The sequence below is a fragment of the Abramis brama genome (genome assembly GCF_963993115.1).
Source record: "Abramis brama genome assembly, chromosome: 25".
Classification (NCBI taxonomy): domain Eukaryota; kingdom Metazoa; phylum Chordata; class Actinopteri; order Cypriniformes; family Leuciscidae; genus Abramis; species Abramis brama.
Window position 1 is genome coordinate 20117645 of NC_139987.1, and position 13700 is coordinate 20131344.

At 38.2% G+C, this 13700-nt stretch overlaps 1 protein-coding gene across 4 annotated transcripts in view; it reads left to right on the top strand.

The window, feature by feature from the left end:
* Positions 1-13700, top strand: part of msi2a (musashi RNA-binding protein 2a) — a 159620-nt gene that overhangs the window by 41197 nt on the left and 104723 nt on the right. For all 4 annotated transcript variants that reach the window (XM_084104442.1, XM_084104443.1, XM_084104444.1 and 1 more), the window contains exon 6: positions 8609-8701. In XM_084104442.1, coding sequence (XP_083960568.1) covers positions 8609-8701 — 93 coding nt within the window. The remainder of the gene's footprint in view (positions 1-8608; positions 8702-13700) is intronic.

The window sequence follows — 13700 nt, forward strand, 5'->3', positions numbered from 1 at the left end:
AAGATCTAACTCCACGGCTCTAGACTAACTTTTCCACTGGTTGTACTGGTGCTACCAACTTTCTCAGGTGTTCAATAAATCTAACTAAAGTACACACTAAATCTTTACTTTTTATAGTGTGTTGACGCTTTGTTTTCAAACGAAAGTGTGAATAATGATCGAATTTTGCTGAGGAACACGTCTTTTTTTTAATGTCGTCTTGCATTTGAATAACTAAATCAATGCTAGGTCTGACTATTTAAGTGACTATATTCTGATTATAAACTAAGTATTACAATATTTATGCTGTTAAAGCTACCTCAGGACATTGAAGATACCAACACACCAGCAAGTGACATTTCACCAGAGGTTTTCCAGCTGGCTTATATGGAAGTTTTAAAGAACGCTCCGTGCATATAGTCCATTGGCGCATTTCATCATCAGTGTGCAATGTGCATGTACGTTTGCTCTCTAGCGGTTAATAAACAGAACTGCATGCGTCTTGCGGAAGAACATTGTAATGTCTATGACGAGTCACGCAGGTACTGGGCTACTCCGCAGCGGAGTTTTACATATAAACACTTATTATAGGCGTACCGTAGTGATTCAGGATAAGACAAAAACACAGTTTGGAAAATGGATTCATGATGTACTCGTTCAGTATATATGGAGCATCCATTCAAGCACAAGGAGACGCAAAAGAGGAATCAATTCGGTGTTCGCGCATGATCTGAAACGCGCCTGCACCTTTCGGCTGTGGGTGGCTGTGCGCACAGACAACAGCACACGAGTACTCCGCAAATTAGATGCGTGCCGAACCGTGGGTTCTGGTCTCTACGGATCACAGATCAACTACCATCCGTTTAACCCCTAGTCGACATGCCTTAAATTCTGACATTTAAGACAAAGGCAAAATGTATTATGGATGCTTTCTGCAGATGCAAATGGATAAATGTGTGTTTTTTGTTTGTCCTAAAATAGTTAACTCTGGCTGCATATATGTAGTCTTTGTATGTATTGGAAAAAAACATCACAAAAGTGGAAAAAACTTAAGGTCATAAAGGTTCAAGGTCATAAAGAATCACACGTGCTATTTAAATCAATAATTTCCCTTTCTAAAATATCCACTATACAGTATATTCTACTATTCCTTTCCTTTTGTAAATGTAGAGATGTTTTACTTTTGGATGATCAGTACACATTTGCTAGTTTTGGTGTCTATTCTGGTCCAGTGCAAGCATTTTTCTAAATTATTGGCTGTTTTGTGAGCAGAATGAATAAAACTCCATTCAGTAGCCTTTCTGGATATCTGAATTACACCACCACCATAACACCACTTTTTAACCATAATGAGTTTGATGAGTGAGTTCGAATAACAAGGCTTATCAGCCCAGTGATTTGATTTGGACTGAGTCAATTATCTGTCCTAAGGTCAGTTGTGCACAGTAAGACCAGGGTTAAGTCAAATGGGTCAATGTTGATTTCATGTTGTTTTTAAAATAGTGCTGTCAATCGATACATTTTTATTGGATTAATCACACTTTTGTTGTTTGATTAATCGCACACTTATTGTGAAATTAAGCATGCAACATTTTTACATTTAACACATTCATTTTGTCATCATTTGCTATATCCAGAAAAGTAAACAATCAGATTAAAGAGCGATTCTCACAATTTTCTGCAATCTTCAAGGACCCTTGGAGACTCCAAAAGGACACCAAATAACCAAATTCTATTAATAGAGTCCATATAATTCTATTAAATAATAAATGTATGCACTCCAAAGCGTCCATGAAAAAAAAACATTACAGAAAAATAACTTTAAAGAATTCAGTGTATAGTAGTGTATAGACTAGAGCAACAACAAAGAGGTTGTTTTCATTTTAGACGAGTCAAGCTGCGATACCGAACAGGACCACATGGAAATGCTAAAAAATGACTGAATCAACTGCCTTGACTTGACTGCATAAACCTAGGATTACTAAACACAGTGTGTGTGGAAACAGTGCAAATGTACTGAAATGTGTCTGTACATAAATGCAGCGTGCGATCAGTGATCGAGAGCGCACATACGCGGTTTGTTGCTTGTGCATCAATATAACGCTCTCACACGTTTACTGTACGACTCCTGTATGTCACCAAAATTGTGCTCTTCGGAAAACAATCACAGAATATGACAGAGCTCGTGTTTTAAAGCAAAGCACACACTGGAATGAATAATTCACTAAAAATGCATTCTCTATTCTCTCTAATATCTTCTTTACATTAGTGATGTTTTAGACTGTTTAAATGAATTCGATTACTGGGTCACTGAAAACTTTCCCAGGGTTTAACGGCTTAACATGCTTAAAATGGTCTGATCACAAACAGAGAAGCAGAATCGGGTTAAAGGGTTAGAATGGACATTTCCTCCTTCCAGGCTTACAGGGTGCTTGATCATCTAACTGTGTGACGTAAATTGTTAATGACGCAGTTTCACATACTTTTCTAATTCATTCGTGTTAATTGCGTTAAATTATTTTAACGTGTTAGGGATTTTGAAATGAATCACATGCGTTAATGCTGACAGCACCACTTTAAAATAAACATTCACAAATTTGTAGGCTTTTTAGAACCCAGATGGTTGTTCCTCTGCTTGTGTGGAATCATTTCCACGTGATTCAGCGCTTGAGTTCTTGTGATATGGCAGGTTTGGTGGGTCGGTGAGTCTGCTCACTGGCCCCTGTTTAAAAGCTGGCGGTGATGAGGTTACGGGAGTCATACAGGGTTGCTGTACAGAAGAGAGCTGATCTGAACCCGGCAGCCGTGAAGGTGCTCTACAGTGCGCAGGGCAGAGCTGCAGGATGGCAGTGCCAGCTTGGTGCCCAGTCATCTGTGAGTCCACCGTCAGGAGGGCAGAGATCCGACTGTGCCAGCTTTGCTCTCTCTCTCTCTCTCTCTCTCTCTCTCTCTCTCTCTCTCTCTCTCTCTCTCTCTCTCTCTCTCTCTCTCTCTCTCTCTCTCTCTCTCTCTCTCTCTCTCTCTCTCTCTCTCTCTCTCTCTCTCTCTCTCTCTCTCTCTCTCTCTCTCTCTCTCTCTCTCTCTCTCCTCCAGCTGTGGTGACTCAGCGGGACAGTGGGTGCAGAGTGAGAGAGAGAAAACTGCAGTATTACATCTGAGGTCATTTTTGTTAAACTCTTAACACATCCCAAATGCAAATTTCTCAATAGCAATGAGAAATCCTTTTGGATTTTGTCAAAGCCCTTTTTTGTAATGTAATGACTAGTGGGTGACTGTTATACCTTTTTTAAATGGCCAATACTGATGTAATTTGAAAAAGTTTAAGTGATCAAAAATACAGTAAAAACAGTAATATTGCGAAATATTACTGTTTAAAATAACTGTTTTCTATTTTATTTGAAAATGTAATTTATTCATGTAATGCAAAGCTAAATTTTCAGCATCATTACTGCAGTCTTCAGTGCCACATGATTATTCAGAAATCATTTTAATATGCTGCTTGGTGCTCAAGAAACACTTCTTTGTTGAAAGCTGTTGTGCAGCTTAACATTTTTGATGGAAACCATGATTCTTTCAAGATGCTTTGATGAATAGAAAGTTCAAACGAACAGCATTTATTTGAAATAGAGGTATTTTGTAATAAATGTCTTTATTGACAATTTTGATCAATTAAATGCATCCTTGCTGAATAAAAGTGTTAATTTCTTTCAAAACTAAAGTTTTACTGACATAAAACATTTAAACAGTAGTGTACTTCATTGTGGTGGTCTTGTAAATATGATCATTCTGATGTGACTTGATGTGGCAGTGTGCATCCTGATCACTCAGAACTGTCATGGAAAGTCAAACTCACACTGGATACACTGTGATAGTCTGTGTACTCAGTCAATCACACATTTGAGCTCAGTGTCTCTACCACTCTTATTGCTTGGCATCAATTACTAAGTAGCAATTAGTGATCATTTTTTGTTCAGGAAAACTCTGAAAGGTACATTTGAAGTAACCGTAATCAGAGAATGCTCAGGAGACCTAAATGAACGAAAACCAAGAACTGCACTTTTTCATCAGATGTTTCTCCAGAAGTTTCTACGAGTACAATGCTTTAACATTAAGTTAAAACAAACTATTTCTGTCTATAAGCAATTAGAGGTATAAAAGAGATCTCATTTGTGTTTTTTCTTTCTTTTGAGAGTTTATTTTGCAGGAATGATCCTGACAGATCATTTTCTCTCAGACTCTTTCTCTGTCTGAGAGTATTTTTAGTTAAGCTGCCACTGATAACACAAGTTATCACTCTGTGACACCAGTGAAACACTCACTGTTTCTATGTGTCATTTTCACATTTCCTGTGGATATTAATTTTGCGTAGGAAGCTCACCTAGTGTGCAGATGTCAGTGCCATGTTCATAAATGTGAGCAGGTCTCTCTCTGTTCATCTGAAGGGTGTTACCTGAGTGAATCTTTCTTAGCTGTTTGTGTGGACACTTCCTCCCTCTATTCATTCATAAAAACAGCTCGTATGAAAGCCAGAACGGAGGCAATAACTCAAGTCCACATCACAATGGCTTGTTTTTATAAAGAAAGCATAGCAGATTCATCTCAGACACTTTAATTTTAGACTGGAAGAATGTTGAATTACCACAAATGCTTTCAAATTTCCAGTGTGTGTGTGCTGATCTGGTGTCAGGATGTCTCACCCTGTAATCACCGTTGGGAAAGCGAGAGCCGCTGTGGATTGCTGATGGCTTCGGCCACATTCTAATCACTCCTTTTTGAAAACGAACAGAAGGCAGAAAAGCTGAGGGAGAAAGTGCTCTGATTGGGAGCGGGATGAAGAGAAGCTCCTCACAGGAAAGAGGTTTCGGCTTGAACGGATCCCCTCTGGTTCAAGTGGCCTTGTTCGAGAGACGAAGCCAAAGTCAGACAACTGTAATCAGCTGTCCACAAATACTGTCATTCACTAAATCAGGGGCCATGGAGGCTCTCATTCTTGTCATGGAGGAACCGTGTGTGTGTGTGTGTGTCATAGAGAGGCTCTTCAGAGCATATTTTCAGCTCTGGCTCTACTGCAAAACTCAGATGTTAGAGCTCATGATTTGGTTATCTCTTTTTTTCCCCCCTTGTTAAATATCTTTTTTTTTTATGTGAAATGTCATTTTACAGAACAAAATAAATACTTAATACTTTTTTTAAGTTTTACCTTAAAGGTTAGGCTGCAAGGTTTTAGGTTGGCACCCATAGTTGATCCAAGAGCTATAACCGAGAAAAACACTAGCGCCACTTTCTTTGTAACTTTAAGGAATAGTCCACCCAAAAATAATTTACTCACCCTCATGTCATCCCAAAGCTGTATGCATTTCTTCTGCAGAACACAAAATACATTTTTGAAGAATATTGGGGACTAAACAACATTGGAGCCCATTGACTTCCATTGTATGATCAAAAAGAAAAACACTCATTTTGAGAAATGGTCCTCAAAATATCTTCATTCCACAGAAGAAAGCAAGTCATATATAGGTTTGAATGACTTGAGGGTGAGTAAATGATGACAGAATTTTCACTTTTGGGTGTATTATCCCTTTTAGAGGACTTCTTTACCAATATAGAGGTTTGTTTTTCCCTGAAGTTATAATGCTGGTTGTAATGTTAGGAAAATTTTAATTTTCTACATTTTCTGAAACTGTGTCTTTAAGAATTCTTTATGTAAATGACCTCAATATTAGATATCAAGCTCTTTATTTCAAATAGAGGCTGGATATCTTGTTTTCCATATGGCCCCTTTAATATGCCGCTTTACTATGCTGATGTTGTTTACCCTAATGTCCCTTAAAATCTTCCTGCAAAAAAGACACCATTCCGGTCCATTTAATTCTATCGAGGCTCAGAGAGGGAAAGATGTCCTTGAGAAACACCACTGACCCTGCGACAGATCTCACACACTCAAACACACTCACTGCTGCAGAGAGAAGGAGAGAGAGGAGGCTGTGTCCTTCTGGTAACGAGAGAGAGGTCATTCAGTGTTTTTGAGTGTGTCCTTGTTCATGCTGTTGGATTCCCCTTCAGCGTTACTGCTCTAAAACACCAGCAGGTGTGCGAGCAGATTGGTGGGAAAGTTACTCTTCTCTTCCATTTCTCCGGCTCCTCCCTGGAGCCCGTCGTCTGTGTTTCTGCCTGTTCGAGCTGAGCTGGGAATACATCTTCATAACTCGGATCTTATTTTAATAAGTGACAGAAGCAGATTCCTGCGCAAATACTGAGCGACATCCTCATATTATCACTAACCTCTTCCTATTTGTCTAGAGAGAAATGCCACTCCTCTCTCAGGCAGGAGGGCCCTGTGTCGACGGACTCCGATACCGGTGTTATACGCTTTTTCCTCGGAATAATGCAAGTTGTATAACATGCAAGCTCACTACTCCTGTATCACTGTTTTTTACCGTGCTGTCTGTCTCTCTTCTCCAGGAGGATTTAGGCAGTCGTGTCGGGTTGTCACCACAGAGAAAGCAGGAGAGAAAGTAATTGCGTTGTTGCAGTGCTTGTAGAAATCCCATCAGCCCTGTGGGCAGGCCTGTCACAGAGCATAAAGAGTAGGCTAAAAACTTAAGCATCTACAGACAGGGCAGCAGCAGCGGCGGCGGACAGGGAAATGCCTCTCGCAGAGACTGAGGTGTCACAGGAACCAGATGAAACAACTGCTGGTAGTGCAGGAACAGGGCTAGCTGCTGTTTCCATTAGCTAGATCTGTGCTGATAAGAACAGGGATGCTGGTAAATATCCAGGTTGAACGACCCTGATAACCTCAGAAAGCCTGCCGGGTGGATGTGATCTTGTTTTAGGCACTGATCTCCGGCCACTGGCTTGATTTGCATCCTGAATGAGTGTCACACACAAGCTCCTGGTGCTCATGCAAATAGACAGGTAGATAGACAATCACATCTCTACTTCAACATCATCTTCACTCTAGATTGGTGTGTTGGCTGGAGGGTGACGTTTTTACACATACAGTAACAGAATTTAAAGTATTTAAAGCTGTAGTGTGTCATTTCTCTTTACTACAATCACCAATTGCAAAACAACAAAACAAACTAAACAATTGCTGGGTTTAGGGATGAGAAATTACACATGTATGCATCAGCATCAAATATTCTGATTGCACCAAATCAATATATAAATCAATATCAAGTGACACTGAAAACTAGAGTAATACTTTAAATTACATTTTAAAATATATGAAAATAGAAAGTTATTTTATATTGTAATATTTCTCAATATTAATTTTTACTGTATTTTTGATCAAATAAATGCAGCCTTTATGAGCATAGAGACTTTTCAAAAACATGAAAAAAAAAATCGAAATTATTCCATACTTTTGACCGATAATATGATTAGATTAAATGAACATTCACAGTGCAGATCTGACAATACAACGTTTTCATAAAAAGCTAAGTTTTTGTGAATATTAAAAAAAACAAATGAATACCAACAATTTTATCTGACTATTAAATTTCTTAAAGTTGCATGTGTTTAAATTCTTCCTGCCTTTCATTCTCTCTCTCTTTCTCTTCTGGTGCACTTGCTCATCCTCCTGTCGCCTCTCCTTGAGTGCTGTAGAAATCTTTTGTATTTTCTCGGCTTGGGAATTAATCAGTGTTTTAATGCACCCCTCCTTCCCTCTATCCCTTAATTGAGTTTTATGGGAAAGGGAAGGATTTTTTTTTTCCTCTGTTATTGTTTTTATGTGTGACTGGAGCTGGAAAGCATCTGGACGTGTGTCATAGCAGAAGTAAACATGTCAGGAGTTTAACTGAATGGAAGGCTGTGCTAATGGGGCCAAGCACGTGTGTGGCATCAGTGAAATGTGATTTGTAACGGCATTATTAGCTGTGAAATCTTGAGAAGGTGCATCTGGAGGGACTGGAATCAACACTGTGCTTAATTTAAAGCTTTCATTAGGAGTTTGTTTACTGAGGAAGATGATCTTCAAATACAAATTTTGTATCCTGATGTCAGACCTTTGACCTCAACATGAACGTTGGAAAGTTGTTTATATATTACTGAGAAAAGCCCTCAAATCTAGATCATTTAAGACATTTTTGTGACAAAAGCATTATATTCATTGACAATGTTTCTTGTATTTTGTCTTCACTATTTTTTTAAAAATTGTGGTTAATTGTGGTTATATGTAAACTTGCAAATTAACTTCTTTTGAACAATGTAATAGGACAATTTTTTTATAAGTGTTATTTTATAGCGGCCAGTCTTGTCATGCACAGGTCATAAGCTCAAAACTCAGCCTTTTTTTTTTTTTTTTTTATATAGTTTACTACAGAAACCGATAAATCACATTCACTGTCTGTTTGGTAAAAACATCTGCTCTATTTCTATCACTTGGTGTTTCATACATCTTAATGTTTGTTACTAAAACTTAGGAAAATTAATGATTCATCTTTTTCTCTACCTCTGTACCTCTTTTTTTGTGTTGAACATTCCAAGTACAGTACAAAAAAACATGCACATTTAAACATACAAACGCAATGTTTTGAATAGAAGTGTCCGTGATATAGGCGTCTGCTTGCTCTGAAGTGTTTTGGTTTGCTCATGTTTTTCTTTTTTCTCTCTTTCTCACCAGATGGTCACAAGAACAAAGAAAATATTTGTGGGTGGATTATCCGCGAGCACAGTCGTTGAAGACGTGAAACAGTATTTTGAACAATTTGGAAAGGTAAGACCAGAACCTCACTCCCCAACTAAATTCCAGTATGAACCTCTTCAGATTTCCATGCCTAGAGACAGACTCGCTCGTGTCTGCTCCGGATGTGTTCGTTACAGCGCAGGGCTGGAAACGAGGACACAGGTGTGTGAAGGCGGTGTGGTTGATTCAGGAAACTGTTGCTGGTGTTTTCAGTGATGTTGAAACTTAAGACTGTAGAATGAAGTATTTTTATCGAAACATTTACTGCCAAGTAGCTGACACTGATTAGAACCTGAAAGTCTGACTGTGGCTGGGGGCGGGGTTTGAGTTTGTGGGGTGGGGCTAGAATGACTGCGGGTGGGGTTTAAGTGTGGATAATGAATGGGGGTGGAGCTTGAATGTGTGTTGGTGGGGTTTAAGTGTGTGGCTAATGCTGGGGGTGGGACTTTAATGTGTGGGGGTGGAGTTTTAAGTTGTGTTTGACCTAGGCTAGATTTAAACGATTGGTGAGATTTATGGCTTGCAGGTCGTGGAGGAGTTGAAAACGGACGTCTAGTCAGACACTTCCCGTTGTGATGTTCGTGCAGTATTTGTGCACTTTATCACAGATGAAGTAGATTAGATGCAATATTTGTCGAATGCACAGACATTTCAGAAGTTTTCGTTTATAACACTAACACTTTTTATTCAGTACTTGATGTAGTGCTCAATACAGCACCTGTATGCACAAGATTAAAAGCCTTTACTTTCTAAAAACCAATGAAGTTGGGTCTATTTTTTTATCAGTTTTATTTTTATTTTTTATTGTATTTTTTTAATTACAAACAAAAGAATATATATATATGTATGTATATATATGTATGTGTATATATATGTGTATATATCTGGGAAATCTGGATTTACATGAAACCGATTATATATACCTATGAAGAATATATATATATATATATATATATATATATATATTCTTCATAGGTATATATAATCGGTTTCATGTAAATCGATTATATATACCTATGAAGAATATATATATATATATATATATATATATATATATATATATATATATATATATATATATATATATATATATATATATATATATATATATATATTCTTCATAGGTATATATAATCGGTTTCATGTAAATCCAGATTTCCCAGATAGAAGGTATAGGGTATACCAAGGTATACCATTGGAAAATAATTTTTATCCTTAATATAGCCTCTACAGTCCTGTGAACATCCTTCCAAAATAAGTGAATGACTGGACACGCCCAGAATATATGGTGGTGATTTGCTACTTCTGAATTACAGTGTCTCCAACACCCTGATCCTACTTCACTATGGCTCTTTTGAGCAGGTGAAATAAAGAATCTACTTATATTTTTCCAGGTGAATAGCCTCCATTGATGGGAGCCTGTAGTTTTCCATTGGTATTTACATGTTTCTAACCAAGCCTCTTCTGATATAGTGATGTTTACTTCTTTCTCCCATTTAATTCTGATATAGGAGGTGGATTCTGGTCTATGGTTTTGAAGACAATGATAAAGTTTAGAAATAACCTTGCTAATTGTAGTAGCCTTAAATGTAGACGAGTATCTTCACAAAATCATTTTTTTTCCAATTCCTGGTTTTATTTACTGTTGTGTTGAAGTGGTGTCTTATTTGAAAGTATCTGTACAAATCTTGATTACTCACTTCAAACCGATTCTTAAATTCTTGAAAGGTTAAGAAAATATTGTTGTTTGTGATAGAATAATACGACGTAACTCCTTTCTTAATCCATTTCTTAAAAACTTTGTCTAAAGTATTGGGGGTAAATTCTGTATCATATGCACACCATCTATTTATTTTCAAAGTGTCTTTCAATTCACATTTTTTAATTATTGTGGCCCATATTTCTAGTGTGGTAGTAATCCATGGATATTCTATCAGTTTTATTTTGATAAACATGACACAATATAACATTACATGATGCAATATAACATTAAGTTTCCATGAAAAGAGATTTTACTGTTAAAAAAACTGTCGATTTGGAGTTGTCTCAAGTTGGACAAAGTTTTTAACTGGCATGTACTGCTTCAAGTAAGATGCAGTTTATGGCTGGGCATGAGGGTTAAAGTTGGGTGTTGTTGTGTTTGGGCTGGGAGTGGGTGGAATTTGAACCGTGGGTATAGCTAGATTGTTTTGGTTAGGGATACAGGAGTTAGATTGTTTTTTTTTTTTTTGCTATTGCCATAGTTTTGGACAATTTCAACTCTGAATGAAACACTGCAGGCTGTTACAATTACCTGTCTGCTTATGTAAATAAAAATGAATCGGAGAGTAAATATTCACCACGACAGCCGCAATCATCGAGACTGAGCAGGAATCAGTGTGATTGAATGTGTCGTCTGAAATCAGAGCCCTCTCTCTCTCTCTCTCTCTCTCTCTCTACTCCCAGCTCTCTCTTTCTCACAGACTGGATTCAGCCTCTCTTTCTCAGGTGGATTTTTATGTTTATTAAATAAACTGACCATCCGCTGCACCCTGCCATTATCTCTGTGTGTCTGTGCAGCACTGAGACTCCCGCAGATGGGAACCTGGTCCTTTTAGACTTAGAGAGAGAAAGAGAGCAAGCAGTCAGGCCATTCACATGTCTGGACTGGACATGTTTGGAATTTCTTAGTGTGCTTAAATGCCATCACTGTGTGTGTGTGTTAAAGTTCAGTTGTCTCTGAATGGATGTGGTTTATGCGCTTCTGCGATCAGGGTGAATTTGTGTATGCTTCTAGTTTTGTGTAAGCATGTTTTTTTTTGGTAGTTGTGGCAGTTGGTTAAGAACTGAAATGAGGAAACAGGTGGTGATTTCTTTAGTTTTCTTACCTCTGTCAGGGAAAAAACTGCAGAAAGATGTTGTGTTTTCACCAAGGTTTTCACCTCACAGCCTCTTTTTCATTCACATCAAATTCTAATTAAATCACATTAAATCTAGTGTCTCTTCTGGTTTATTAGTCTGCACTTTTTGGTTTAGTACCGGTGGTCCACTGTGATGGAGGGAAAGAAACGGAGAATCCATTATTGAGCACAAACACTGATGTTCTTCACGCAGGTGTGTGCTCATACAGGGAGGAGAACATACACGAGTGTGTACTAGAGAGTTCACTCAAGTGCAACTCTGAACATCACACAGAGACACAGCTGGCCATCGCTCAGAACGACTCCCTCCACAGACACGAGAGAGAGAGAGACTGCTGCCACCTCAGGGTGCTTGTGCTCTTCCGCTCAGAGGAAACAGAGAATTGTTTTCAGAGGATACAATGATGGTGGGGTCAGAGACAGGAAATGTGTTTCTGATATCATGGCAGATGTTTAGTGTGCATTGAGATTTTCTAAATAGCAGGTCGGTAATAAAAAATAAAAAAAAAGGCAGATGACTGTTTCCGTTTGTGTGGCGTCTAAGTGTGTCGTTTCATTTAGTGACATGAATGCGTAATAACTGCAGCCAAATGGATTTAATGACCATTAGCAGATGTTCACTGCCCCAGCTACTGCAAAACAACTCGCAGACTCCATTTAAAAACACTGAAATACATGATATAGACGCAGGAGGATTTCACAGGAGTGTGCAAGGATGTCCTCATTCTTTCTTTTTTTTTTTTGTCATATTTGTCACTGAAAATCTAGTGTCTGTGAGATATAATTCCAATAGCTTTAGTTTCAGGTGCACATTTTCATAACTTTACATTTCGTGGCCTATATAATACCACATCTGCTTTCAGGGTGTATGTTAGTCATATATTTGCCTACAGCTAGTGCACGTATGCTGGTCAAATAGAAGCATCTTCCCTTGAAAATAAATTGTTTTAGAAATGAGCTTGGTCTTGCTCATAGTTTTGCCTTATATTCTTGTGGCTTTGTTGTTAAGGTGTGTGCTGTTGTCTTTTGAGATATTATACAAGATTAGATATTGTACACATTCAAAAGTTTGGGGTCAGCAAGGATGCATTCAATGATTCAAGTGAAGAGATGTATTATGTTAAAAAATATTTCAAATAAATGCTGTTTTCAGCATTGATAATAATAAATCAGCAAATTAGAATGATTTCTGAATGGACACTTTTTTTTAAAAGTGCATGATGGATGAGACACGATCACAACGGTTTAAGTCATCCATCTAGTGTGTTTACATTGAAAAACAATGGAAAACTAGTGTGTGAACGGCCCCTTGGCAAGCATTAGATACTTCTTTCCAAAACATGACACAATCTTAGTGACCCCAAACCTTTGATTGTTGTGATGTCACACACTAGCTTTAGATGTTTATGACCTTCAATCTGGTTTAGTTGACGTAAATGGGTGAAAAAAATGGAAAACGCCTGGTATTTTTTGTTGTATTAATTTTAAGCGTAGGAAAAGTTCTTTAGAGAGTCTGTTATCTTGTTGAAACATCAATGGAGGTATTGATGATTACCAAGTGAGGTCAGTTTGAGGCGAGTTGAATAATGTTCTAATAGACTCTGATTGGATGGGTTTTCTAGTTGTTGTCACCGTGGGACAGTCTGAATTCTCCTGGCTCTTCATGTGATGGTGTTTGCTTGCAGACAGGCATGAGATGATGTCCCCCTCTCTGACATTTAGAGGAGCTGATCACTTGGTTGCCTGTGTGCCCACAGGGACTACAGGAATACACACAATGCTGCAGCATTAGTGTGATATTTAGGCTTCATCCCTCTGTAAATGGAGTGTGTCTGTGTGGTGATCTCGTAATGGCTCTGATACCGATCCTGAAACAGGCCAGTGCTCCTCAGGCATCCGTGATACCCAGCGGCATCAGTCTGGCCCATGTGTTTTTGGAGGAGTCATCACTGACAAGCTGAATCTCAGAGAATTTTATGACCAACCTGCGATTGACAGCAGCTCTTCAACCGAAAGAGCAATGAAATTCAAATGTCAAATTGTCAAGTGGTCTTGACAGTGTTTCTGAAAAGAAAAGAAGTGATCCGCCTTTTGTGCTTTAGACGCGTTTTTAAACACTCTGTTCTAAA